This window comes from Coniosporium apollinis (assembly GCF_000281105.1).
Source record: "Coniosporium apollinis CBS 100218 chromosome Unknown supercont1.9, whole genome shotgun sequence".
NCBI classification, from domain to species: Eukaryota; Fungi; Ascomycota; class Dothideomycetes; genus Coniosporium; species Coniosporium apollinis.
Genome location: NW_006913271.1, coordinates 93,428 through 120,086, shown reverse-complemented (window position 1 = coordinate 120,086; position 26,659 = coordinate 93,428). Strand labels below are relative to the sequence as shown.

The 26,659-nt window shown below is 54.5% G+C and overlaps 6 protein-coding genes across 6 annotated transcripts; 5 read left to right on the top strand and 1 right to left on the bottom strand.

Moving 5' to 3' along the window:
* Positions 1–370: 370 nt before the first annotated feature.
* On the top strand, positions 371–2,686 carry W97_02412 (uncharacterized protein; the record flags this gene model as incomplete). The annotated part of the gene is made up of 3 exons (XM_007780312.1): positions 371–847; positions 954–2,031; positions 2,106–2,686. The coding sequence occupies 3 exons, from the start codon at positions 371–373 to the stop codon at positions 2,684–2,686; spliced, it is 2,136 nt and encodes a 711-aa protein (XP_007778502.1).
* Positions 2,687–4,323: 1,637 nt separating this feature from the next.
* On the top strand, positions 4,324–4,568 carry W97_02411 (uncharacterized protein; the record flags this gene model as incomplete). Its single annotated transcript, XM_007780311.1, has 2 exons — positions 4,324–4,363; positions 4,396–4,568. The coding sequence occupies 2 exons, from the start codon at positions 4,324–4,326 to the stop codon at positions 4,566–4,568; spliced, it is 213 nt and encodes a 70-aa protein (XP_007778501.1).
* A 2,418-nt stretch (positions 4,569–6,986) lies between these two features.
* Positions 6,987–7,337, top strand: W97_02410 (uncharacterized protein; the record flags this gene model as incomplete). Its single annotated transcript, XM_007780310.1, has 1 exon — positions 6,987–7,337. One exon carries the CDS (start codon positions 6,987–6,989, stop codon positions 7,335–7,337), a length of 351 nt encoding a protein of 116 aa, XP_007778500.1.
* A 1,477-nt stretch (positions 7,338–8,814) lies between these two features.
* W97_02409 (uncharacterized protein) lies at positions 8,815–11,147 on the top strand (the record flags this gene model as incomplete). The annotated part of the gene is made up of 11 exons (XM_007780309.1): positions 8,815–9,168; positions 9,219–9,348; positions 9,401–9,439; positions 9,492–9,607; positions 9,658–9,758; positions 9,806–10,077; positions 10,134–10,259; positions 10,306–10,408; positions 10,461–10,563; positions 10,630–10,800; positions 10,869–11,147. 11 exons carry the CDS (start codon positions 8,815–8,817, stop codon positions 11,145–11,147), a joined length of 1,794 nt encoding a protein of 597 aa, XP_007778499.1.
* Positions 11,148–12,012: 865 nt separating this feature from the next.
* On the bottom strand, positions 12,013–16,773 carry W97_02408 (uncharacterized protein; the record flags this gene model as incomplete). The annotated part of the gene is made up of 2 exons (XM_007780308.1): positions 12,013–12,788; positions 12,849–16,773. 2 exons carry the CDS (start codon positions 16,771–16,773, stop codon positions 12,013–12,015), a joined length of 4,701 nt encoding a protein of 1,566 aa, XP_007778498.1.
* Positions 16,774–20,557: 3,784 nt separating this feature from the next.
* W97_02407 (uncharacterized protein) lies at positions 20,558–21,457 on the top strand (the record flags this gene model as incomplete). The annotated part of the gene is made up of 2 exons (XM_007780307.1): positions 20,558–20,738; positions 20,847–21,457. The coding sequence occupies 2 exons, from the start codon at positions 20,558–20,560 to the stop codon at positions 21,455–21,457; spliced, it is 792 nt and encodes a 263-aa protein (XP_007778497.1).
* Positions 21,458–26,659: the final 5,202 nt, after the last annotated feature.

Genomic DNA, 26,659 nt, shown 5'->3' with positions numbered 1-26,659 from the left:
CTCAAGCTTGGCCAAGACACCCAAGCCGACCTCGAATCTTGACGGCAATCGAAGCCACACAGCGACACAGCGACACAGCGAAACTGCGACTCCACTGCTCAGTTGCCCACTACCCGGCTACTCAGGTACACAACCTCACGGCCTCGTCGCCGCCTCTGCCGCGCCTCCAACCTCCTTCGCATCGGCCCTCCAGCGACAGAGCTCGCACCGGAAAGTCGACAAACTTTGCCCCGCGACAAGAGCGCAATTGGGTTCGGCCGGGAGACTCTCCTTTGACGCTCAGAACGCCCGCCGCTCGGGCGCCCGCTGAGATTCGCGGCGTCTCAGCACACAGTGGAGGATGAATCAAGATGTGAACAGCTTCGTTCCCATGGCGTCCGTGGCCGACGACGATTTCGCCAACTTCTTGGATCTGAACAACCTGGAGGATATCGATCTGGATTTTCCGACATATGACGCCAACGATGGGAGCATGGAGAGTAGTCGCGAGCTGAATGACCTTGCGGATAGCCTCGACTTGCAACATCTGCCGGCTAGTGGGACGTTGACGCCGCAGGTCGAGTTTGGACTCGGTGGGCAGGCACAGCAGACAGGGCATCCGGGGAACGACATGCAAGAGCCGGGCAATGCGATCTTCGACTTTGGGTTCCAAGCGCCTGTGGGACAGTATCAAGACCACAACCAGTATGGCATGCAGTACGGTCTCAACTTCCACCCGCAGTCAGTGGTCCCGCCGACACCGAACAGCGTCGAGATGCACGCAGATACTGCGCGGTACCTGCAGCAGATGGATGCGCAGACAAGGGCGATACTGGAGCAGCGGTATCAGTTGAGAAAGGATGACGCTGTATGTTGCAACCCCTACTCTTCGTGGCCATTGGCTGATCGCTTAGGAGGGAGCGTTCACGCCGCTTGGTACACCCGCTGTAACACCTCATGATACTCATTTCCAGGTCCCGCGGGACTTTACCGTGCCCGGCGCGTACGCGTTCAGTCCGCTCACATCGCCCGCGTTGGAAGCGCAGAATCAGAACATGAGGGCATACTACTCTTCCGCGGGCGGATCGACAAGCTCACTAGGCACAGCCCCACTACTCGACCAAGACGTGGATATGCTTGGAGACTCCGCCGCGCCCCTAATAGAGCCAGCGCCGCGATCCAGGACAAACAACAGGGCTTCCGCCGTCCGGTCAGGCCCATCAACCCGCATCCGCCAGTCCCCCATCGTGAAGCCCAGCAGACGAAAAGCGACGCTCTCCTCCACCGTCCCACCAAAAGAAGTCAGCGACCTCCTCGAAGAAGTCCAGCGACGCAAAGCCGGCTCAGCACAGCAGCACGTCTCTGGCCTCTCCGTACCCAACAGCATGGAAAGCTCACCCGCCGAATCCATCTCCCCGGAACCTCTCTCCGAGCCCCTAATGGGCCCACCCCCCAAACCCAGCTCCCTTCACCCCTCCCCCTCGATCCTCGCAAACGGCACCCGCGGAGCGACATCCCTCTCAGCGCCAAAACCTCAAGCACCCTGTCCCGCAACCCCCGCATCCCTAATGCGTCTACCGGCGCAACCAGACCACCCCTCATCCGTCCCTCCCTCCCCCTCCTTCCTAATCACTCCCGCGAACACAATCTCAATGCCCATGCTCGAAGACCTCGCCCTCCCCGAAGCCGCGGACCCAGCGCCACTCCGACCCTCCCTCACCCCCATCGACACCGCCATCCCCGCTCCCGGCGGCAGCGACGACACGCCCCGCATCCCGGCGCGCAAAACTCCAAAGCTGAGCGCGAATTGTACGCCCATGATGAGCGCGACGAGCAGTAGTAGCGCCAAGCCGAGTCCGGTCATTGCGGCGATGAGTCCGAGTAGTGCTCGTAGGGTGGAACCCAAGGCTGGCAGGGGGAAGAAACGGGGGAGCGTTAGTGGAGCTGGTCCGGGTGCGGGTGTGGGTGGCGGGTTTGGAGGAGGACAGGGCCAGAGTCCCGCGCTGAGGCCGAAGATCAGTCCCGTCATCAAGCCGTTGTTGCCGGATGGTGGTGCGTTTTTCTGTTCCCTCCTCTCCCCATCTCGCCCAAAGGGGGTTCCGGCATATGGCTAATACAATAAACAGGCCACCCGACCCACCCGGCCCACCCGACCCACCAAACTCTCTCCCCGGACGCCCACGCCCTCCTCCTCGCCTCGCGCTCAAACTACCAGAACCTCATCGAAGGCACCGCCGTCCCCGGGGTCTCGTATCCTGAAACCCTCGCCACGAACCTGACGGCCAAGCGCACGAGCCACAAGCTCGCCGAGCAAGGGCGCAGGAATCGCATCAATGTCGCCTTGGCGGAGATGGCGGTTCTGTTGCCTGGGTCTGCGGTTTCAGTTTCTTCGCCCGCGGCGGGCCAGGGGAACGGGGAGAAGGAGGGGGCGGCGAGCTGTAAGAGCCCCGATGGTGGGGGCGCGGGGAGGGAGGGCAAGGAGGGCGCGAGTAAGGCGGCGACGGTCGAGAAGGCGATTGAGTATATCAGGATATTGCAGCGGGAGGCGGGAGCCAGGGAGGGGGTTATTAGGGAGAGGGAGGGGGAGATTGCCGCGCTGAGGGAGAGGCTGAGTAAGCTGGAATCAGGAAGCAATGGCACAGAGCGGGACGAGTCTGAAGAGGCGGCAGCGACGGCCGGGGCGAGCGAGGTGATGAGTGATGGGTAATAGCCTCGTAGCCAACGGTCTATGAAATCATGGCTGGAGGAAGCGGGGCGACGGGTAACGTTGCCATTCCAAGTTTTCTTCGATCCTTTTTCACTTCTTGTTTGGGAGGCGGTCTGATTTGTCTAGTTGAGCGGGCGCTTTTGGCTACGAATGTGGTTCACGTGGCTTGTGGATGGCATATAGAGCGCTCGTCGAGTCCATTGAGTGGCTGAGCGGTGCGAGTGGTTGAACATACAAAGCGTTTTTCCGTTTTTGAGATGTCGGAAAATACCAGTCGCTTCGCTTCTCCAAGCTCCTCCTTCGCACACTCCTGCTTCGCCATGTCCGGCCGTTCTCCAAGTTCTGTTACTGACCAATCCAGACATTGGCGATACGATGCCTTGATCAAAAGTCCGTCCGGACAGCTTACCGGGCAATCATGGCAACCGGCGGCTCTCGTACAGCTGAGCGCCGCTGACGGATCTCTATCTGTAGAATCCTGCTTTCTCAAGCACCTGGTGCCAATGACACACTTCTCTGAGCGACTAGCTTCCCGATTCCCTCCGTCGGTGTGGTCGTAGCAACACAGTTTCCTTGGAAAGTTCGAAGTAAGGCCGCCACTACCACAGGAGTCTCGGTGGGCACCCCGTGTGCGCCAGTAACATAACACACAGAACACACAGAATACACAGCATACCGCTTACAGAACCTCGCACGCGGTACACATTCACACGATCAGTTGCTTACGGTCTCAAGAGAAAAGGAAATTACGACGTAACAGAGAGTACAGCAATAAAACGCAGCGCAGCGCAGCACACAGCACACAGCACACAGCACACAGCACACAGCACACAGCACACAGCACACAGCACGCAGCACGCAGCACAACGCAGCACGGCACAGCACAGCAAGAAATTTTTTTGTAGAAAGCGTAACGATACAGCAGCACAGCAAAACACAGGGCAACACAATCCCAGAACGCACAACAAACAGAAAAATACATAAGCTGTAACAAACCATGCTCTGAAAGTAACACGACTGGCGTAGGGGCAGACGTTCCTTCAACTTTCAACAAATCAGCCACATGCGTCGTAAACTGAGGAATACCGAGAACCTACAACACACAACAGGACAGCAAAACACGCCATTGCACAGAAGAAACAACCCTCCCTATCCTGCTCCAGTGCCACATCCACCGAGCTGCCACTTGTCAAGAGTCACGCAATGTGCACGAGCTTAATTGTGTGGTAGAAAGTTGTTGATTTCTCTAGCTCGGATCGAGGCTCTAAATACTCAATCTGATCGGCGCCTGCCAATCTGCAGGCGCGAGTCGATTGGATCGATCGTGCGTCCGGAGGGCGAGAAGTCGACCGCAACGGACTGGGCCATGCAACCCTTGTACGACCTCGACAACTCGATCTCGATCGAGCATATGCCGGTAAAATTCACCCTCCTCGGATGTCGACAAATCCACCAGATCATCCGGGCAAAGAACCTCAATCTAATTGCGGCTGCTCACGCCGCTGAAGGCTGGGCAGCCTCCTTGACGCAGAAACTCGAGCTATAGCCGTATGAACCGCTAGGCGTCGCAGCTAAGATCCTCCATACGGACGACGATGGAGTCACCCGGGCACGCTACCTAGTTTATCAGGAGTGCCATGTCCTATGGGAGCCGAGAGCAAACGAGGACCGACCACGGTATGGAAACGATGAACGTTTCCGCCCCGAAGACGTGGGCTTTTTCGACCCCTTCCTCGACGAGAAGGAGCTCGGAAAAGGGGATCTCGTGGACAAGGGGAATGAGATCTACTTCAGAAGCGTCCACGCCTTCATCGACGCCGCTGAAAACGCAGCGTACTCAAAACCATCCACCACCATCCGCCAGAACCTTGACAAGTGGTAGCTGAAACAACCCTCCCTATCCTGCGTCCAATGCCACATCCACCGAGCTGCTCACCCGTCGCTCCGGTAGGACGAGGAAAACTGAATGACACCCACGACGAATTTGCAGTACCGGCCGCGATACCCAGTAATCTGTCCTTACCAAGGGTGAGATCAAGGACGTTTAACACGATCAGCGCGCTAGCATGCTTCCTCGAAATGGTTCCGAGACCTTGACCATTGGGTGGCCACCCTGGACCGCCGTGAGCGCTGTTGTTGTTCCAGAAGGGCTTAACGGCAAGATGTCAGCCTGGATCGTGTGATCGAGTTGGCGGGCGACAGGGCGCCGTCTGCGGGCTGCGGCTGATTCGCACTCAAGCGGCAAATAAACTCCTACAACAATCCATACGAGAACAAGGCACTCGACCTGCGTCACAAGAAGCTTTGGCACCAGCTGTTCTGCTAGTATCCTGCACGCACGAGCTGCAATAATGGCTCGTTATCCGGCGAAGCCCTACGAAGAGAAAGACACGGCTGGTATAGCGGAAGATATCACGAGCATACTGCTTCTTCCCAAAGCAGTATCGGCAGACCACGGACGACTTAGTATGGTTTCCTAAGAGCGTCGCGGTCAAGTCGAGTGCAGGACTCAAAATAATTTTAAGAAGGAGCGGTCTGACGCACCTACCATGCAACGCTTTCACTTCGGTCTTTGGCCCGGAACAAGAACGCGAAATGGGTCGACGCTTGCGCCGTGATTATCTTTCTCGAGACGGGCATCACTAAGCTGAGGAGCCTACGTATACGGAAAGTATGGCACCAGGAACTAATCCGCATCAAATCTTACTTCTTCGGCAACTGCCCGGAGCGCTCCAGGTTGGATCTCTTCCAGCATTTCCAGAGCGCTTACATTCCGCGTGAAGAGGAAGAAGATCAGATGACTATAGAGGTCTTTAACCTCCCCGACGACGTCATGAGGTACTTTCACAATATTCTCGACAGAGATCAGCTGCGCGCCGTCGAGAAATCGACCTCAGACATCCACAACGGGGTTTCTCTCGTCATTGATCCTTGGGGAACCGGCAAAAGCCGCACCACCGCGGCTATTATACTCGTGTTATGCAGCCTCCGGTTGAAGGTGAAGGTCGTCTGCCCAATAAACCCAGCTATTGAGAAGATCGTGACAGACTCTTTCAAGGTCTACTGCTGAGACCGGTCACACCCGTGACGGACGCTGCGCCAAGAATGGTCAAGCTGTATGTGCTCATTAACTTCAAATATAGTCTCTCCAGCCTCACTTCTTCAGCTGTCTCTCACCACGCTTCTCACGGTGTACCCGGTGCCATCCAGGCAGCCGGGGTAAACTCAATCACCAGCCTCACTTCTTCAGCTCTATCATCAAGCCGCTGCCTCTCAACTTCTGCGCCTTCGACATGGCTCTCTTCGGACTAGTCAGTAAGATTTTTACCGACGAAGCGTTCTTCTTTGGCGAATTTGGCAATGCCTGCAGACGATAGCGAGTGCTTAATGGAAAAGGCGCCGGCTATCGAGAACATCATCGAAATATCGCGCGGTACTAGCATGTCGGCTATCTACCACGCCATACTCGGAGGCCACCGCGTCGCCCCAACAGCACGTATATGGTGCGGTGGCCTTCCCGGCCCGCTCAAACCTCCTCCTTGTTACGAGCAGGCCCGTAGACGAGCAGTCCATCACGATGACGCTCACGACGTACCTTGGAAGAGACATGACGATATGGCAAAGCCAATAGTCGACAATTTTATAGACGTCACGAATGGCCTCGTAAATCGGTCCGCTCTACTTCATCGCCGCCTGGCATGCTTTTCTCTAAAAGATGGTCTTTCTTGAGTGTCTTCCAACCGAGCTTTTTCGCAGGGTGCTCCAGCCATCAATCTCAAGTCGCCTTGTTGGCGGACTTGTGAAGCAGAACCAAAGGGCAAAGATCGAACGCGGCCGACAGAAATGGAAGTCACATACAAACACACATACAGATACACGTAAACGACGAAAATTACCCTACAATCAATACTCACAAAACAACGGAAGAAGGCTACGTCTCTTCCACTGAAGAGAACAGTCAACCCATTCGACCTCAACCGGTGCCGGAGGAGCCAGAAGGCGCCCGAGTCTCAGAGGTGGCGCGCCCCTCTCCCGGCTTTGTTGTTGGTACGCAGTGAATCATGGGCGCCGGGTTCACATTCTGCCGAGCTATGAGGATATTCATGCTGGAGCCATCGTGGGTGATGAGAGATGCGAGACTCGGGAGATCGGCCGGGACCAATGTGGTGCTGATGAACAGGCGCACGTCCTCGTACCGCTTCATCATGGACGGTCTTGCTGTGGAACAGAAGATTAAGTCTATGCAGATGGCTCGAGGCGGTAGCTAGAAAGCTACCTATGGGTCTACCGTGCATGCGCGATGCGCGAGGGCAAGTCAAAGCCGTCCTATGTCACGAACCCGGAGGGAAAAGCAGGCAAAGGAAACGTGGTGAAGTGGACAGACAACAAGAAAGAGCACAGATACGTCAAGTACAATGACATTGGATACTGGTTGGCCTGGAAGAGGTTGCTCGGCGTGTCCAAGAAGCGGGGCCGAGACCAACTTCTTCACGACTGGTGGCACGCCGTCGCCGAAGCTCGTCAGCATGGTCGGGTGGCACCAACTCTAAGCTCAGTCATCGACACGGAGGAAGGGCCAGCTGCGATCGTCAGACGGGCCCCTAGCTTCAGCTACATGAAGCACCTTCAGCGTGGGGCGGAGAGCGCTTGAAGAAACTAAGGGGACGTAGGAATGGAATCAGCCACAAGCCGCTCCGACGAAGGATCGAGACCGCCGCTCTTGATGCGGGACTTCTGTACAGGGAAAGTGAACAACTGCCGCGAACCTGAGCTCGTGTATACAACCCCCAAAGTTTCTGATCATCATGTACAACGTGGGTGGACAAGGCATTAGCCTCCATGGAAATTGTATGTCCAGCGGACATATTACAACCCGTTCCCAGCTTGCCTTCAAGGTACAGCCAAGCTTGCGGCAAGAGAACTATTGAGAATTGCTGCAGTAGCTAATTAGGAGCACAACAGAGCATGTGTTTCCCCATTCGGTTCAGCTGGTTCATCGTCTTCAAGGACCATAGAAGAGACGCACTCTTCGAGTGCGTGGAGGCTTTGTAGTAATCCCGGGAGGGCAGCATGATACGTGAGCACGCGGTCGACGGGGATATCAAGAACATGACTCTGTCTTCTCTACATGTCAATCATATGGAGTAAGCTTCGTGGTTACTGATATGCGAGAGCTAGGCGAGATTCACGGTTGGTTAGAGGTCACGCTCTTGCTGGATAAGTACCTAGGTTGCTCGTAGCTTAGTTAGCAATATGAAAATCTGCAGTCCACTGAGCACTGTCGTAAAGTTGCAGATCGACACAGGTGAGGAGCTCTTGAAGCAGCCCAGGATAACTTAGAATGTGCAAAAAGTCTCGAAGCTTGAAGCCGTGCCGATCACGTAATAAAGCCACAGACAGGGATGAGATAACCACCCTTGGGGCACTCCGGAATTATTTTGCTCCACCATGCCAAGCTCCGTGATGGTAGATACCTTTATCAATCTCATCCGGACTGGCCATCTAACCCCGTTGATCGGTAGCGACGAGATGTCAGCTAATACAAAAACCCAGCATTGAAGCACCATTCGAGACCGAACTCAGTCGAGTCGTTGGCTACATACCTAAGCTGTTCAATTGACTCGAAACACCGATGATCTTGATCTGAGGGCGGTTGGCCGCTGGAGCGTTTATTCCACACGGCAGCCTTGGAGCATTGGCGACGGATGCCTGACATCCGGCACTTCCGCAAAGACGCCTCATCGCACTCGTGGAATGGTTACCGCAGAGGATGTCGGGCTGATGATTTACAGACGTCATTGTTGTACCAGCGAGGTACCGGCATGGTCGGAGAGGCTAATAGCCAATGATTCAGCGTTGTCCTGTATTACTCATGTTCAGTTACCTACTCTGCATCTACGAATCTCTTAGCATCAAACACTTCTGCATCTGCTGTTTCTCTTTGCGATCATGCCTTGATGGCGGCTCGAGTATTCAGGTGTTCATTGTTAGCGAGATTCAAAAGCATCCTTCCACCGCGTGTTGGTCCTCAGTCAATCATCACTCGCTCGATACACACTCGGACATCAGCAAGTTTCAGACACCGCAGCAAAATCCTTCAACCTGCTCAGTTCACAACGCCGCAACGGATGGCTCTCTCGATATTCAAGTCGCCGACTGAATACGACCGCGCGTGGTGGCGTGAAGTCATCATCTATCAGATCTACGTTCATTCCTTCAAGGACAGCAATGGGGACGGCATTGGGGACCTGAAGGGCGCCATTGAGAAGGTGCCCTATCTGAAGAGTCTCGGCATTGATTGTGCATGGTTGACTCCGGTCTACGAAAGCCCTCTCAAGGATATGGGCTACGACATCAGTGACTATGAAAGAATCAATCCTTTGTATGGAACCCTGGACGACTGGCAGATCCTACTGGAGGAACTCCACAAGCGGGACATGAGGCTCATCATGGACTTGGTTGTGAACCATACATCAGATCAGGTATGCGATGCCCGTCACACTGCGTGGACTCTACTGACAAGCCGACTTAGCACGCTTGGTTTAAAGAGTCCCGCTCAAGCAGGGACAATCCGAAACACGATTGGTATCATTGGATGGACCCCAAGTATGATGATCAGGGTAACCGCAAACCGCCAAACAATTGGGGAAGTGTGTTTGGAGGTCAGTCCATGGAGCGTGTCGATGGCCCTTCGGAGACTGATCGCGCTGGTAGGACCCGCGTGGACGTGGGATGAGGGCAGACAACAGTACTGTAAGGAATTCGGACGCACTCTTTTTAGCTCTCATTCTGATCACGGCACCAGATCTTCGCCTCTTTGCTGCTGAACAACCGGACCTGAATTGGACCAACCCCCAAGTACGCGATGCTATCTATAAGATGATGCGCTTTTGGCTGGATTTGGGAATCGATGGGTTCAGGGTACGGGCGCGACGGCGGTGTGCAGCGTTGAACCCTGCTGACTGCCACAGATGGATGTAATCAACATGATCTCGAAGGTACATGGCTTACCTGACGCCCCTATCACGGTTCCTGGCCCTGTGCAAAACGGAGGAAGCATGTTCATGAACGAGTAGGTCGAGCACCGGCACTTCTTTTTCAGCCCACTGACTCGTGAAGGCCCAAAGTTCACACGCATCTGAAAGAAATGCACAAAGAGGTCCTCGCCGGGCGCAATGTGCTGACGGTAGGAGAGATGCCTGGCGGAGTGGATCCTTACGAGGCCAGCAAATACGTCGCGCTTGAGAGGAAGGAGCTTCACATGATCTTCCAGTTCGCACACATGACTTTGGATGGGACCAACGGCGACAAATGGGTGATACGTGAGTGGACATTGCCGGAACTGAAAGACAGTATCAGGGTGTGGCAGCAGCACATGATCGGCAATCATGGTTCGTCCAACTTCCTTCCCTTTTAGGGGTATTGATTCTGGCTGATGGGTTCGTAGGATGGAACAGTATCTTCCTGGAGAACCACGATCAACCGCGTGCTATCAACCACTTTGGCAATGCCGACCCGAAATACCGCGGCAAATGTGCGAAGATGATTGCCTTGTTCCAGCTCAGTCTCAGAGGTCCGGTTCTCTCTCGAACCTAGATGATGGTAACTAACCTGACCAGGCTCCATCTACATCTACCAAGGACAAGAGATTGGCGCTGCGGCACCCACAGACTGGAACATCGAAGATTATCAGGATGTGGAAACCTTGAACTGGTATAATGCGTAAGTCAACGAGTCGTCTCCATGAGCATTGACGTAGCTAACTCAGGCGCAGTAAAGTGGAGGAGAAGAAAGCAAAGGGCGAGGAACCAGACTACGAAAAGCTCATGTCGCTGGTTCGCAGAGTGTCACGGGACAATGCTCGAGCTCCGATGCAGGTGAGCTACAGCTAGCCCTGCTTGTACCTTCTATTGCATTTCAGTTCTTTAGCTGACACATGGTAGTGGTCGCGCGGAGCGAATGCCGGCTTCTGCAACCAGGACGCGAAGCCATGGCTCCGAGTGAACAATGAGTACAAGGAGGGCTGGAATGTGGAAGACGAGATGAAGGACCCTGATTCAGTCTGGACCTTTTACAAGAAGTTGATCTTCTTCCGCAAAACGCACCCTCCGTTCGTAAGTTCTCCGAAACCTCTTGCTGACACGCCTCTCATTCGAGCTCAAGTCCTGACTCAACGCCACAGTTCTACGGAGGCTTCACTTTGATAGACGAAGAGGACCCTAAGGTTTTCGCATACGTCCGTACTCAGCACGAGTTCGGCTACCTTATCGTTCTGAACTGGACCAAGGAGGAAAATGAGTGGGAAGTTCCTGAGGACATACCAGTTCCAGGCGGCATCCTGGCCATCTCGAACTATGACATGGATCCTCTGACGCAGCTGACTCAACGCTTGAAGCTTCAGCCTTACGAGGGGAGGGTTTATGCCCTCAGGCCGGGTTTCGGTTCTGTCGGACATGTGTAGACTTGGTGGGGTGTTACTTGCTTGCTGTTGCCGCCTGCGACAACATCGAGATGGGCGGTTGGTGGGTGGCTACGGTCTAGAGGGCGGAAATGGCTAGATTAGGGTCTTTCGGCTCATGAAGCGGTCTACGGAAGACACCCGGAGATGGTTGTATGTGAGCTTGCTGAGCTCACCTGGTAGATGGAATAGAATTTGATGCCCGGTCATGGGCTCGGAGACTTGTGCAGTTGCCCACTGATCTCACTAAGGCTCAGTCTTAACTCTTGGGTTTGACAGAAACCGTTTGGCCCAGCCGAGCAATCCGGCAGACCTGGCGTTCCGCTAGAATTACAGCACAGTTCAACTTCCGTGCTCGTTCATCACTTTCACACAAGGTTCTGTAGAGCGGACATAGATGATATCGTAGCTACAAGGACTACCGGTAAGTACCCTACAACTACCCAACCGAGAGCTATTGTGCCCAAAATTCTTCCTCATCAATCTCATATTTCATTACAGTATTGTCCATTGCCAGCATGTCCAGATGTTAGATCCCGAATCCTCCTCATTCCACCTCTTGCCATAAGAGTATTCGTAAATGTCCCGCGAGGGATCAAGGCTTGCGCCTGTAGGTCTTTCCTCACCGCCGCCGCCGCTATGCAAGTCGTGAAGAACGTAAAGGAGGAGTCAACCTCCATGATGAGGGTAGAGCAACAACGCTGGAACGCGGCAAAGGAAAGAAACAGAAAGAGCCCCCGTCGCTATGCTGAAGTATCAAACCATCGTCGAAGAGCCGTCACAAATCGTAAATAAAGGATCAGCCAGGACCCGCGAAGCCCGCAAACGATGCGGATTCGGCCACAGAGAACCAAGTGTGCATGCATGCTCACACACTCACCGTCCTCCTGACCAGCACAGCCGGCTTCTGCGCATAGCAGATCAGCAGCCTGAAGCTCGTCGCTCTCTTCTCACACTCCCTCACCAGCGCCTCGTCGGCCCAGATACTCTCTTTCAAGTCTCCATTAGGCAACACCGCGCTCTCGTAGCAGCGACTGTACCACCACCTCCCGACCCTGGCCACCATCTTCGTAATGCCCTCATCGCTATCCGCATCACCGCCGCTCTTATCTCTCAGCAGATCCGTGAAATTCGTATCCGGCTCCTGCTGCGTGCCATCCGAGGAGTCGCGGATCTTGCCCGCCGCGGGTATGCCCACCATACACCTGTTCAGGTTCTCGAAGCCTCGTCTGCCGAGGATGTGCTGCAGGTTGTCGCTCATGGGCTTGAGACTAACCGCCGGGTCGGCGACCTGCATCTTGACTTTGAGCGCGCGCACGGCGCGCCTGGCTCTATTGCCCATGTTGAGAAGGTCGAGATCTAGCACGCTAATCTCAAGGTAGCCACCTGGCCGCAGCACGCGCTTGCATTCGAAGATGGCGGCGCGGTAGGCGGCCTCGGAGGTCGCGACGGGGAAGCGGAAGACGACGGCTGCGAAGAAGCCTTTGGGGAAGGGGAAGGGGCTCTCGATGGAGGAGTGGTGGATGTGGCGGTGGTTCGGGAGGGATTGCCATTGGTTGAGGTCTTTGGGGGCGTCGGTCGGGTTGGGGCCGAGATTATAGATGGTGGCGGTTGAGTAGGTTAGGGCGCAGTAGTAGGACCAGTCTGCTTGATTGTTAGTATTGGTGCATGGAGAGCTGCAGGCGAAGATAGGAGGGAGCTGACCTTTGCCGAGGCCATCGATGACCAGGACGCGATCTTCGTTTTTGTCCTTGAGCTCGAAGTGAGCAGGACTGAAAAGGACGCGTCCGAACGAAAGCCACTTGCTGGTCATGAGAGCGCCGAACCGGAGATTGGCCATCGACGCCAGGCCGTCGTTCTGAGTCTCCGCTATCTCCATGAGTCGAGTATCTCTGTATCGATTAGCAGGAGTGCTAACTCCCGGCACAGAGCTTGACTTTGAGTGGCGGGAGGTACTTTGGGCAAGCGAGGCGGGTAGACTGGAACGTATTGATGTCGGACGGGCGGAGCCAGAGCTGGCGCGACTAGTAGCAGGAAGGCTAAGTCTGCCGCTGACAGGATCCAGTATGCTGAGGTTGCGGTCGCCGTATCCAGCGAAGAAGTCACCAAGAGACATCGGCGTAGTCGGCGTTCCAGATGTTTGCAAAGCCATGAGCAAGCGCGAGCGGCGCAGCACATTAGCACTAGTCTGTGTGGAAGACGACCCAGACCCAGCACGGGTATGGTCAGCGTTGGTCGAAATTTTGAGCGGCTGTGGTAGAGGGTTCAGCGCGTTCTTTTGCTCTACTGCAGTGCTACCGAAGGGAAAGGAAGCGCCTTCGGTGGTCATGGTGTACAGAGGCGAAAGAACGTCATCGATCAAATCATCATACTCTCCCCAGACCTCATCTTCAGACAATGGAGCGGCTGCAGTTGGGAGAATGGCTGTGGAGGCGGGGAAGCTAGAGAATACCGAGCTGCTAGAGTATGAGATCTGAGAGTCCTTCCGAGGTGGAAAGGAGAAGAACTCTGAAGTAGCATTGATGTCAGGCGTCGACGCACCATCAGGCACCGCATTCGTCGAGTTACCAATGGCGTGGTTACTGAGCCTTACAGGCCGACCATCCGGTATGCGGGCCGTATCAACGACTGGTTGAAAGCCTGAAAGCGTTGTGCTTTCGCGCTTCGCAACAGTGGTTGTTTCCGGTGGCTGCACAGTTGGACGCGGCCGACTGGCTACAAACGGCCGTGAAAATGAGTTGCTCGGTAGCCTTCGATCTCGGTCTCGCTTCGATACGACCTGTGGTATACGCCCAACCTGTTGAAGCCTACTAGGTCGGTGTGGACTAGCAATTGGCTGCAGAAGGGTATCTGCAGGTGGGATAGCGGCACTCGGGGGAGGCACCTCTGTTGTAGTAGAGTGGATCTGAACACTCGATGGCTCAAAGGTTGCCGAATTGTCGCGTTGTAGAAAGACTGTCGGCGATGCGGCCCTGACCGGAAGCTGAGTATCAGGTGGCAGCACCGGGCATGGAGGTAGCAGCATGGATTGCACGTACTCGAGCCTCTTCGCCAACGGCTCAGGCTGGCGGTAAGAAGGGAATTGCTCAACTGAGGAGCAATCGTCATCAGCTTCCTGCATGATCTTCTCCAACTCCTCCATATCGATATGATCTGCTGGTTCGGCGATGGCGTAATGAGCAACAGACCGCGGGGCAGGCTGGTGAGAGACCTCAACAGGAACCGTCTCAATGACTGGTTCTGGAGAGGGTTCCGTCCTTGGCGACGACGCGCGTTGGAAGAAGTTCCATTTTTTCGAAAAGACGGATTGTCCTGTCGCTTTCTTGAACTTCATCCAATTGCCTTCTTTACCCTCCGACACGTCACTCAGTGGAAGAGTAGTATCTGTCTCGGGAAAGGAGTACTGGTTCGCCGAGCTGCTCATCGAAGGCGCCAAAGGGGCCAGCGTTGTGTTTATCGGAGTCGGCATCCTAGGCGCCTGGGAGTTGTTAAGCTGCGACTTGCGAAACGACCTGCGAGCCGCTATGGTGGGAAGCTGAAAGGATTGGTCGCTACTATCGCTGGGCGACCGCGTCAAGGGCGCCTTTTTGACCGGCGACATGCTGCGTACCGAATCAGACATAGCTGAAGGCAATAATGTCGGCTTCTGTGCAGTATACGGCGCAGGAGCAGTAGAGTAGGTGGTCGTATCGAGGCTGGGCCGATCGCCAAAGTAGCCACCACTGCTGCTTTCCGAGGCTTGAACAACTCCCTCGCCCCGCAAGATCACTGGTGTGAGTCGCTCGGCGATGAAATGATCCAGTGGGGGCTCACCCTTGCTGCCCATGCTGCTCTTTCGTGTAGAGACAGAACGTCCGAGGCTGCCACCGCTGCTATCTGCGCTGGTCGAACGGCCACTACTGACCGTCGTGGAGCTGCCGCTTCGGCCTCGAAGAGAATATTTACCGTACCCCTCATGGCCTGTGCCAGCTGCTGGTCCTTTCCGTAGCTTCTTGTTTACACTCACAAGCGGCGGAGCTGGCTCTGCCTTCGCCTTTCGGGAAAAGAAACCGAACCGCGATGTGAATTTGCTCGGGCTAGCGGTGGTGGGTGGTTGCTCCTTTCTCGCTTTCGGCTCGCTGTTGGTCTGAACATCGGGTGTGGGCTGCCTCCTGAGTAAACGCGATTGTGCTTGCGGCAAAGAGGAAGAGAGGCTGGGACTCGGTGATGGGTTACGCGAAGGAAGTTTCGAAGGCATAGCGAATCGTCCCCTCGAGTTGCTCGTAAAACCTGGAGCTGTCGCGCTCCGGAATTCTGCCGACGTCTGACGTCTATGCGAAGTAATAGGCAGGCTGGCGAGGTTGCTTTGAACTATGGGTGACGGTTCTCGCGCGCTTAGCAGTGTCGGTATACCATCCCTACTAGGCCTTCGGGGACGGGAATAAGTCGGCTTCTGACCCGAAGCGTCCACAAGATGAGCCAGCTCGGGCGGCGGATAGATCGTGGTCGTGCCGTCTACATGACCGGATGGGTTGCTCTTCTGTGTGATTCCTGGGTTTGATCGAGTTTGCGGCGCAGCCAGGAATGACTTCTGCGTTTTATCAGTACTTTCCAGCTGTGTTCGCGGTGCTGGTTTCGACTTTGTGCTCTGCTGCGTGTAACTGCTCACTTTTACAGTGGAACCCGACGAAGACGATGTAGATGATTCACGCAGTGATGGAAGACCGTCAGGTTCCTTCAGTAGCTTGTTGTCCTCCAACCTCCGGCGGGTCACTGGCGGCCGGCTTTCCAATGGACTTGGTTGGCGCGCTCGAGGTGCAGTCTTGGGTTGGGCAACTACTCCAGGTGAATAGGACGACATGGATGTTGGCGTAGAAGCATGACTGAAAACGCCGGGAGAGTCAGAATATCGGGTGGCGGGGCTGGCAGACAATGCGTACGACGGCGTCTGAGGGGGCAGATTCTCTGTCAGCAGTGGATACGGCAGATGGAGAGCAACATCTTGCGATGTGCTGTTCACGTGTCCGGCAAGAGAACGCGCCATGGATGTTGATGGAGGCGGTAAGCTAATGCCGAGGACATCTCCATGGAATAAGTCCCTGTACCCGCCTGGTAGGGATTTTGACTGATGCTCGGCGCCTTCGAGTGAAGAGATCGAACCGAGAGCCTGCCGTGGCACCTGCCGTCCAACGAGCGACGACCTTTTTCTGAGAGCGCCAGATCTGAAGCTGTCGACGGTGGAAGCGGAGGAGCCCGACACAAGCGATGGCGTACGCGTGTCTTCGAATCTGGTAGAGCGCGCTGCCGACGGCGGCGGTATCGTTTTGGTAAAGGAGACTCCTGATAGAGCGTGCGGTGATGGCGATGGTATTCTCGACCCCGTCCGTCGTGGTTCTGCCAGCGCTCCCGACCTCGACACTGATGCCTTGTGTGATGTGGCGGCTCTCATGATGCTTGAGTGTTCATCTTTGCTTTCGCCTTTTCTACTGAGCTTGTTCGGAGCCGAGGATGTAGGTGAATGCGTAGTTGCTATGGTTGGAGTAATTGAGCGGGTCGGCAGGCGTGTGAATGAGTTTTGCTGAGGTCGAGAAGGAGGCGGCTGAGCCTCTTGCCGCATCGGAGGGTTGAAGTGTGATTTGTAGGACGCCATCTCGGATACCCGCTTTGTGTCACTGTGACAGAAGCAGTTTCGCCGAGGGCTGTATGACGGATGGTAGTGCGCGTGTGGTAACTCATGAAGGCATCTAGTCTTAGTCGCTCTGCATCTGGCGTTTATTCCAGGACGAGTATATTCCCAAGCAGTGTGTCAGACAGCCAATACTCGTAGTGACAACGAGTGGCGTCGAACAAGGCCGATGAAGGGCTATGAGGAGCTGGTTATACGCCGCGGCTGGCTCCAAGATGAGATCGAGCGGAGCGGCGAAGGTAGGATATTGGTGTGGTGACTGTACACTACTATCACAGATGCCAAACGGGCCGCGGTGATCTCGAAGTAGACCCAGATGCGATGTATCTGTGTTGTTCGAGTACGCCACCGGCGCTGCCGAGTAGTGGAATAATGCGCTTGTCGATGGCGCGGCGTAGGAAGCAGGGTGTGTTGCGCGCTCAGTCGAACTCTCTGAACTCAAGATGGCGCAGCGAGTTTCGGAAATCCTTCGAGGCACAGCGTGGTTCAAGGGTCTTCGTATCTAAAAGTACAGCGTGGGGAAAACCGCGAATCCCGGGACGAGGCGAAGTCGCTTGCCGCCACGATCCGTGGTTGGGGTTGGATCGCAAGGTCTGGTGCGCTGTTAGGAAGGAACAGAAGGACAGGGTAAGATCTGAGGCGAATGGATCATAGGTACCCGTTGCAAGACAACTGCTACGAGTGAAACGGAGATAACTATGCGGATGGGGTACGCACTCAATATACAGGGCTCGCCCCAGTCGCAGAGCCTAGCGAAGCACCGACAGCGAGCATCTGGCGTCGCCGGGCAGCTGGGCTGAGTCGGCAGTAGCGTGCGTCCATCATCAACGGCGCCTGTGTGCCGTTGGGCGCTTGGAGGCTGATGATGGAGAGGACAAGCCGGTGTTAAACAACGTTGGAGCCAGTAGGCGGAGGGCGTTTCGGGGAGTCACGCCTATTCGTGGCTGCCCAGTGCAAGTGGGGCCAGCGCGAGGCCCAGGCGTGACGGCAGACAACCTCTGTCAGAAGTGGCCGGCCGCTGGACGAGGTACGGCTGCACAGAGCTCCCCATCAGCCGTGCCAGTTTGTGGTGATGCTCAAAGTAGCGCCTCTGCGTTGTGCCGCGAACGCTATGGTAGCGGCACCAGCTGCGCGCTGAGGCAGAACATCTCCCCCGGCAGCTGACGAGCCGGGAAAAGTGCCAGTACGAGTCAGACCTGAAGATCATCAAGACATTCCTGCTGGCTTTGCCAGTGACATGAAGATTGATCCCTCAGTGTCCGCTTACCATAGCCTGACACCGAGCGGAGCCTCGAATGGATGACGTAGAACTGCTGTTGCAATGAGGCTGCGTGTCAACAACGGCAATCTGCTCACGTCTCCAAAGCGGCGTAGCGATAGATCCATCAAATCGGAAACCCCGTGTGAAGGGCCCAGCAAAGCTGAAGGTTGCATGCTTAGCTGCATTAACGCGGCTCTGTGCGGTGTGGCTGTGTTTCGAGATCTTCGGCGCCACAGTTGACAACGCATCGTCAAAGTCACCGCTTTTCCGTAGACGCCGATGCTGAAGAACAGGAATCTATTCTTGAGTATCATCGTTCTCTCTCACGATGTTGCGTGCCGATTTCGGATGCTCTGCCAACGCTGACGGGCCGATGTTTGGCGCGTAGTGTCAAGATCCCACAGGTGTGGAGCCTGCCGCAAGCCACAACTTTAACGCACTCGAATGACCCCGGCTGCGCGCTGTGATTGATCCTCCCTTGGACCCCGGCTTTGCCAAGGTTCGGTCACGTTATCTGGGATGGGGTGCTCACTTTAGCAGGCTAGCCAATGGCGTCTCCGATCCCAGGATGTCCATATCTTGATCATCGCCTACGAGGCAGCCTCGCGCGGATGGAGTTGCTCTCCATCTTCCACCCGCCGTCAGACCGTGGTTTCCCCAACCAGAGGCTTGGAGCTTGCGCGGGCCGGCTCAGCGACGTTGAAATTGGCTTTTTGGACTCAGAGCGGAGAGGGTGTAGACAGGCTTGGTCCCGAAGTGAGAACCGTCCCGTCTAACCGTCCCGTGGACAAGCGTCTTTCGAGCACATCATCGGCCTGCGGCACATATGCTTTGGCAAGTCTAGGCGCGAGTGCTGTTGCTAGGTTCGGAGATTTCAAAGTGTGATGTGAAGCGACGCTCGCACGGTGCAGATTCGAAGCGCCGGGGCCGCTTCGTCATCTCCTCCGTGGGGGGTTTGAGCTACGTCCAACACGACGCTGGCTCAAGCACGCGCACACCCGGTCAGTCTGACCCAAAGCAGGCAGATAGGAAGGCAGCGTGACCGGTCTAAAGAATTTTGAAAGTTAATGATGTTATGCTCTATTATACTATATATACAACAGTGGAACCTATGTGCTTCTTGCAACTCCCTGAGCCCAACCAAGCAACTGTGTAAGTAAGATGGTACACAAGGTATGACAATCACTTGGATGCCCTTAGGACTAGTGGAGGAGCCAACTCAATAAAGAAAACCAAGCAGTACGACTGGCTTGACAAGAAACCATGACTTGGCTAATGATGAACGTTGGGATGGAAGGCAATGAGAGCCGAGGGTAAGACTAAGGCGTGAAGATCATGTAGGTCTCACCTAGTCGATTCTGAAGCGTTGACCGATGAGCCGTCCAACCGTTGCCGACCCCAACTCAGATCACTACGCAAAGGGAATGGCGAGCCGAAACGGGAACGGCAAAATTGGAGATCAGCATGTGCTTACGATAGGCGCTTGCCTTGTCACTCGATTTGTAAACCGGTGCCGGAGATGAGTTGCCGGATGAAGGAAGGGATATAAGCCTCCAGACAGCTCGCCGAGCGTCATCGGCACAACTGAGCCGTCTGAGCGAAGAAAGGACGGACACTGTTGTGGACTGGCTGTCGTGTTGTTCTCCCGCCTCGGATATCCCAGCGTATTCCAGTAGGTGGTACAAAGCGACCGTAAGACCGAGAAAGAGTTCTACCAAGCCGAAAGATAGAGTCTGACCAATGTATCCGTGAAACATTGAAGACTTGCTACAACCTTCAACTAACACAATATCGGTCTCTCAACGATGTTCCAGTTAGGTCAAGAAATTGACTATTTTACCGGGGCCTGTGAGGTATCTTCCTCGTACTATAGTGTCTTTCTTAATAAACTCAGGGCGAAAATTGCCTTGTTACAACCCGCAGGAAGCTCGAAACTTGCCATTCAGGCCTTGCTCGCTACACTTTCCTTGGCTCTTGCGATTCATACTCGACCGCCTCCACATGGCCTGCTCATGGTTTACCTTTAGCTTGCTTGAACATACCAACCCGATACGGCAGCATTAGTATACGGACTATATGCATTTGCCGCGTTATAGTGAGCTGTCGCGCGTAGCGGTGCCTGAATACGAAAAGCCTATCGGTACAGTAGCATAGGTTGATGCGCGTGAACATTCATGCTGCGGTGTTGGTTGATATTGAGGTGTCCGGAGAGCCGAGGTTTGGCCGGCGCATGCGCCAAGAGCTCCCTGTTTCGTCCCTTGGGTGAGAACAATAGACGTGAACTCTATTGACACGAACCCTTAATCGCTCACTTCTGACAAAATCGCTTCATAGTCAGTCATTCAATCCTCCAATCCTTCAATCCTTCATCCTCGTCTCTTCCACCTTGCCGCACAGCTTCTGTCACTGCGACGTGCGCTACCAACTTCATTCGCGCCAGCTCCACGACGCAAATCACTATCACCAGTTACCTCCTCCACAATCACAATGACCGACTACTCGAAGATGAAGAATGACGAGCTGCAAGCTCTTCTCAAGCAGCGCGGCCTCCCCCACACCGGCAAGAAAGCCGACATGGTTACGCGCCTCCAAGAAGCGGACAAGACGGCACCCGACACCCAAGGGACCAAGAGCGCAACCGCGCCTTCATCCACCATGCTCGCAGCAGGTGACGACGAGATCGACTGGGATGACGATGCAGCTGATGCGACAAAGCCTGATAAGCCAGCTGGGGAGGTAGCTCCAGCGGCTGACGAGGAGGAGAAGAATGCTGAAGCAGCTGCGCCGGCCGCAGACGCTGAGGCTGAGAGGACCGACATCAAAGCTGATATCGCTACCGACAATGCCGAGGCTGCGAACGGCACAACCGAAGCGCCGGAGCCCGAGTCCGAGAAACCTGCAGAGAAGGAGAAGACCCCGGTCGACTTCAGCTCCGGCCTCGCAGCCACGACTCTCGAAGAAGAACTCGAGAAGCGTCGCGCCCGCGCTAAGAAGTTCGGTATCACGGAAACCGACGAAGAAGCGACAAAGAAGCTTGAGCGCGCTAAGAAATTTGGTGAGACCGCTGGGCCACCGGGTCTCAACGAGGCTCTGCCTGAGCGTACCAGCAAGAAGAGGGGACGAGAGGGTGGTGATGAGAGTGGAAGGGGCAAGATGAGCAGGGGCGGCAACCGAGGAGAGGGCAGGAGAGCAGACGGACCGCGAGGTCAAAAGGGAGGCGAGAGGAGGAACGGCAGCAAGAGGAGAAGCCCGGACAAGACGCAGAGAACGGATAAAACGGAGAAGACGAATAAGACTGAGAGAAGTGGTGGTGCTCCTACCTGGATGTCTGATGCGGATAAGGCCAAGGCAGAGGCCAGGAAGGGGAAGTTCGGTGCGGCATCATGAGCTTCTCCATTGCGGATCTCCATTGTTTCTTTTCTATCTTCGAACAATCTTCGTTTGTGGAGCAGTTCGCAGGCCATCAGACTGGTCGCAGCGGAAGGCATGTGCGGAGCGCTAGGCGACGACTGTTATCTCTCGCGGTTACCCACCTTGGTTTCTGGAAGGCGCTGTTGGCGTTGCTAGGGATCCGGCTTCTACGTTGTTCTGCAGTCGGCTATATTCAGCCGCGAGCCTTACGTTTAAGGCCTGACACGATGAGTAATTAGTAGTGCCTCTCTTAAAACGGTCGAATGCGGACATATACTGCATCAAATCCTTCCGTTTCATAAGCAGGGACCTGGCCGACGTTCTGCCAATATGCATCAATTATATTTATGACGCGGCTCCATATGTCTTGTCGATACTCATAACCCTCCGCAAGCTTCAGCGTGCCAAAACACCGACGTTTATATTAACGACCTTACTGCGCCCGTTCGCACCTTTAGACCCGGGTCTCTACAGGTTTCCTTTGCAACCATTTAAGCGTCGACATACGCGATCTATTCGGCCAAGGGACATTCGAAAAATCCGTTGCCGCATAGACAGCTACTTGTGGCCATAGAGGTGGATAGCCCAAGCGCACATCTTATAGGCCAAAGATATATTAAGTAATTAGTGCATTAAAGAGCTAACCTGCTCAATATCTTTTGCTTTCTATCATGTGGAGTTGTCTGGTTGCTCTACGATTAATAAAATCATGAGTCCAGCATGATCGCGAATCTGGTGTTGGACTAGCTGGGCATAAATGCGGCAACGAACTCTTCGGGTGGCCCTTGGGCCTTCTGTTCCATCAAGCCTTGCTGGTCTTACCTAGGGATGAAGTTAATGCCACTCTGCTAGCGGAAATCTACTAATCCCAAGTACTACCTCAAGCGCAGCTGATGCAGCGCCGTATCTTCCCCATGGCATAACCTTGCAGCTGTAAGCCCTGGTGTGAGTGCCACTTGCTGTGGAAAGTGACAGCCTCACGACGAGTGCCACACATATAGCCGGATTCGGAAGACCAACATAAACGTAGAACGTCGTGGAGTTCCGATAGCCCGGACGCCTTGCCGGAACATCGTGCCAGCTATTGCTTGCCATTCCGATCTGCGCTGTTATGCTGGGGCCTTCACGCTCTTCAGGGTCGTTCTCACCGCGGCGCCGCCATCCGCTGGAGCCCAAATCCTCTTTGCAAATGCTTTTGGGACCATCATGCTCATCCGCTGGAGTCCTCATGGTCTTGCAGCTGTTTCTTGTGCGACCAATATTGCCACCGCGTCGCCGCAGCGCTGTGTAGAAGCGCTGTGTAGAAGTTCTGCGATGTTCTACAAAGCCACCGATATTGCCGCATTCGGAAGGCGATATTGTCCCAGAACTCGGGTCTTCATCACTTAGTTAAACGAGTACGGCTACCGTATCTTCTACAGCGATCCCAGCTGCTTCAGGTCCGGGTTCGCTCGACGCTAGATATAGCACTATGGAGTGCTTGTTTGATGCTGCGTAAAGCTGCCGTTGTCTCCTTCGTCGTCATCTCAGTGTGTTTATGGTATTTGGAAGGGACGTGACAGTGAGCTCGTGTATGGTACTTCGGAGTGTTCCCTTGAGAAACAGCTAGTTTCTCAAAGGCTCGATCGATAGTCACGGGATAGGATAGCTATCCACGTTTGACAAGGTTCTTCCAATACGCTGTACGAACGCTTACCGTTTCGAGAAGCTGTTGGAGTAGGCGCCATCCGGCCCCGAAAGAATCCAGTACCCTTCCTCTGCAGAAGTCCTCGCTGTTCCTTCTAGGAAGCGGTGCGTCTCCACGAGGGTCTTGTTGGCGCCTTGGATGATTAGAATCTTTATGTCTGCAAGCTTTTTGCACCTCCACGGCGATGTTCCGAGCTTTCGCGGGCTCGATCTTGGTGTTGCAGTAATGTTGTTCTGCTTTCCTGGAGATACTGATGGCCTCAATACATAGAGCGAGCATACCCATCAAGGGCTTCTAGCCGAGAACCTCTCTCGAAATCAGTACCATTCTTAGCCATGTGGAGGAAGCATATCTTATACTCGAGCTATGGTGGCTAGTAGCCAAGCGGTGCTGGCTCGAATATCCAACACATCTTTGTGAGGTCTCGAAAGCTGATTCCGCTGAACGCTAAATTGGTCCTCCGCAAGTACGCGATGAGTCTGTAGAAGCACTTTGCCGGACGGAGTACGTGATAATCGTGACAGCGTCCCTGTTGGTACTGGGACGGCCCGTGAAGCGTGTAGTGTGTATCGTACTGCAAAGCCCGTGGGACCGGATGCTTTCCTGACTTGTTAAACTGATCACTATGGCCTCGGTTTCCTCTGAATATGTCTCGACGAGATGGGAATAGCAAATCATGCCGAGCTACTGGAGCCGATCAGCGCTCTATTCGCAAAATGATGATCAAATAGCGCCCAGGGGTTGTTTTCAAACTCAGAGACCTCCCCTTCAAGGGAAGCGGTAGCAGAATATGTCACTTGACAGACTCCAGACACTGTTTCGATTGTGTTTGTCATCCAAGAATGTGACCCTCGATTCAATGTACTCTCGCGGTTCGAGGCCATGAGCAGACTACCGGAAAGACCGAAAGTCGCCGTGCAGAGCCGATTTTGCATCGTTTTTCGCTGAAACAATGTGCGTTACTCCAACTGGATCTGGCTGTCGGTGAGTGGTGGTTCAGAGAGGTTGTCAGACTCCTAAGGGTGAAGTGCGTAAGGAGGGAATCCAGGCGGACACATAATCGCTGTGGGTCCAAAGACGACGGTTTCAGCCTTCCATGCGTAGCTAAGAGACTGGATTCAGTATGAGTGAGCGTACTGTCACGGGTAGAAAAGCTCTGAAGACGTTATTTTAAGTGCGAATAGATTCGTCACCAAGCCTGCGCAAACGGATCAGCTTATGGGGTGAGTCTTTAACTAAACATGACTGTAGATTGCGGAGAAAGAATCCTCCCCGCTGCGTAGGTGATGCCGGCCGGTTTTCGTGGCCCATTGAGAAGTTGACCATGAAATCTTCGACCTGCAAGCTCCATGCTCGTCTGTCGAATCGGAAGAGGGATGCCTGCGGCTAAGCAGCTCTTGAAGACGTCAAGATCGCTCACATCAGCTTCTTGCTGCAGTCTCCTCTTGCAAAGAGTACGAAGTAGATATTTAGGGAGGCCGAGGTTACCCGGGTGAGCGATGGTCCAGTGGATTGTGGCAGTTGACAAGGATGTTCCTTGGTGTTGGTCTTCCGGCCCGCAGGCATCAATTCCGCCCAAGCTTCTTTCAACCTCACAGCCTCCCTTCTGCTTCCAATGTATCCTTCCGTGCTTGCTACGACGCACTCCTCTCCAAAGTATTCCGCCGCATCATTCTACGATGCACTGTAAGCCCGCAAGACTGTCGTTCAGCCGAAAGCTGCTTGTACTCGTAACTTACCGTATCAGCCCCGATCCAAGACCGCCAGGTCACCCACCATGTTCTTCACATGTGCATGAGTTCGTGTAGCTCTTTCCCTCTCGACATCGAACAACCCTCTGGACGAAGGATATGCTTGTCCGCTGGCTAGGTCTCCAGGAGCTGTCTAGATCGGCATCGCGGCTACTGCGAATCCGTTACCATACCACTTTGCCATCAGATCCGGGCCTCCGACAGCGCCAGTTCCGTCTCTGGGCCAGAGTTTCTTCCCTGGCAAGTCTTCAGGATACATCCTGCCGTAGGGGACTCACATGCTCTTCCGCCTGTAATCTTTCGATGACGGAACATCGGCTTCCGACCGCGGCTGCCCCACACAACGGCGCTGGAGGCCGATCGCTCACGAAGTTCCGCAACACCGGCTTTCAGTCGGCTTCTTACTTGTACTGATCCTTCGCCACAGGTCCAGGACTTGCGACCGTTCCCAGGTCATCGCACGCGGTAGAAACTCCACGACGTAAGCGACTATCCATGGAGCAACCGAATACCGCGAGACCTGCCTTGTGTAGTATGATTCGTAGTCCCTGGCTGGGGGAGCAACGAAGAAGTAGACATAACACAGTCAAGGGGCAGCCAAGTCGAATGCACCCTCACGTCATACTGCAAGCCACCTCACATGTTTTGTAAAGTTTATACGGACTTCTGCCTTAAGGATATCCGTGGACACATGTACCCGCCCGACTGCTGCGTTGCAGGCTCGTGTGCCGCATAGCAAACACAAAACACAATACTGGTCTCCGTGTAGCTTAATGAAATGCGGCAATTCATGCCTAGACGGCTGCGTCTACCGCCCTGTTTGCACAGGGACTGGCCGATACGCATTGCCGAAGATATGGAAAGACTAAGCCACTTGATAGATTAGAGCGAACCGGCGATCTCAGGAGCAATGAAGGATAAAACGAGACAGGAGATTATATCCACGGATATTATCCCATCACATGGCTGTATTATATCCATTACGGTCCTACATTCTTGCCAGATCTCGGAATACAGACGCAGCGTATCCAGATCACCCGTGCGATGGGACACGTGTAATGTGGCCATAGTAGCTATAAAACATCAGTAAGTACGGCGCTGTAGTCATCGGCGCAGCGGCATCCGACGCGGTTGTTGGCCCTCGTCTTATGAAATGGGCCTTGGAGCATTGGAGGTAGTTTTCTCGAATTCAGAGTCTCAATACCACGCGCTCCTAATACCCTTTAGCATAACGACGCAGTGTCAAAATTACCAGCTTCATTCAGTGAGAATGGGGCATTCGAATGGCCATCCCTACCATTTCGGAACGTTCACTCCAAAGCTTCTTCAATCTTCAAGATAGCTTGAGTTTTCTCAATCCTCGTATCCAAAAGCTCCTCAAAGCTCCGACGTATGTTGCCTGCAGTTCGTCCAGTGGAACCTGGTCTATCCTCAAGAGGTCGGCGGTTAGGAGCAAGAAGCGCATAGCTGACGCTAGGGGCGTTGTCTCTACCAATGCATCGGTCCCGGACACCGCAGTATGTCACGCCGTCCCATCTGGTGTAGCAGCTGTTTACGGGCTCGCCTTCACCCGCTCAGGATCTACCGACTCTTCGGCCATGCTGCTTCGCCGCGAAGGATGGTGGACGCTGGGAAGATCTTTTCAGGCCGTTGTCGAAGAGTTTTATAGCATCGTTCATGTCGCAAAAAGGATAAGATCGGTTCAGCAAGGAAACGTGTCAGATTCGCTATCTAGACACT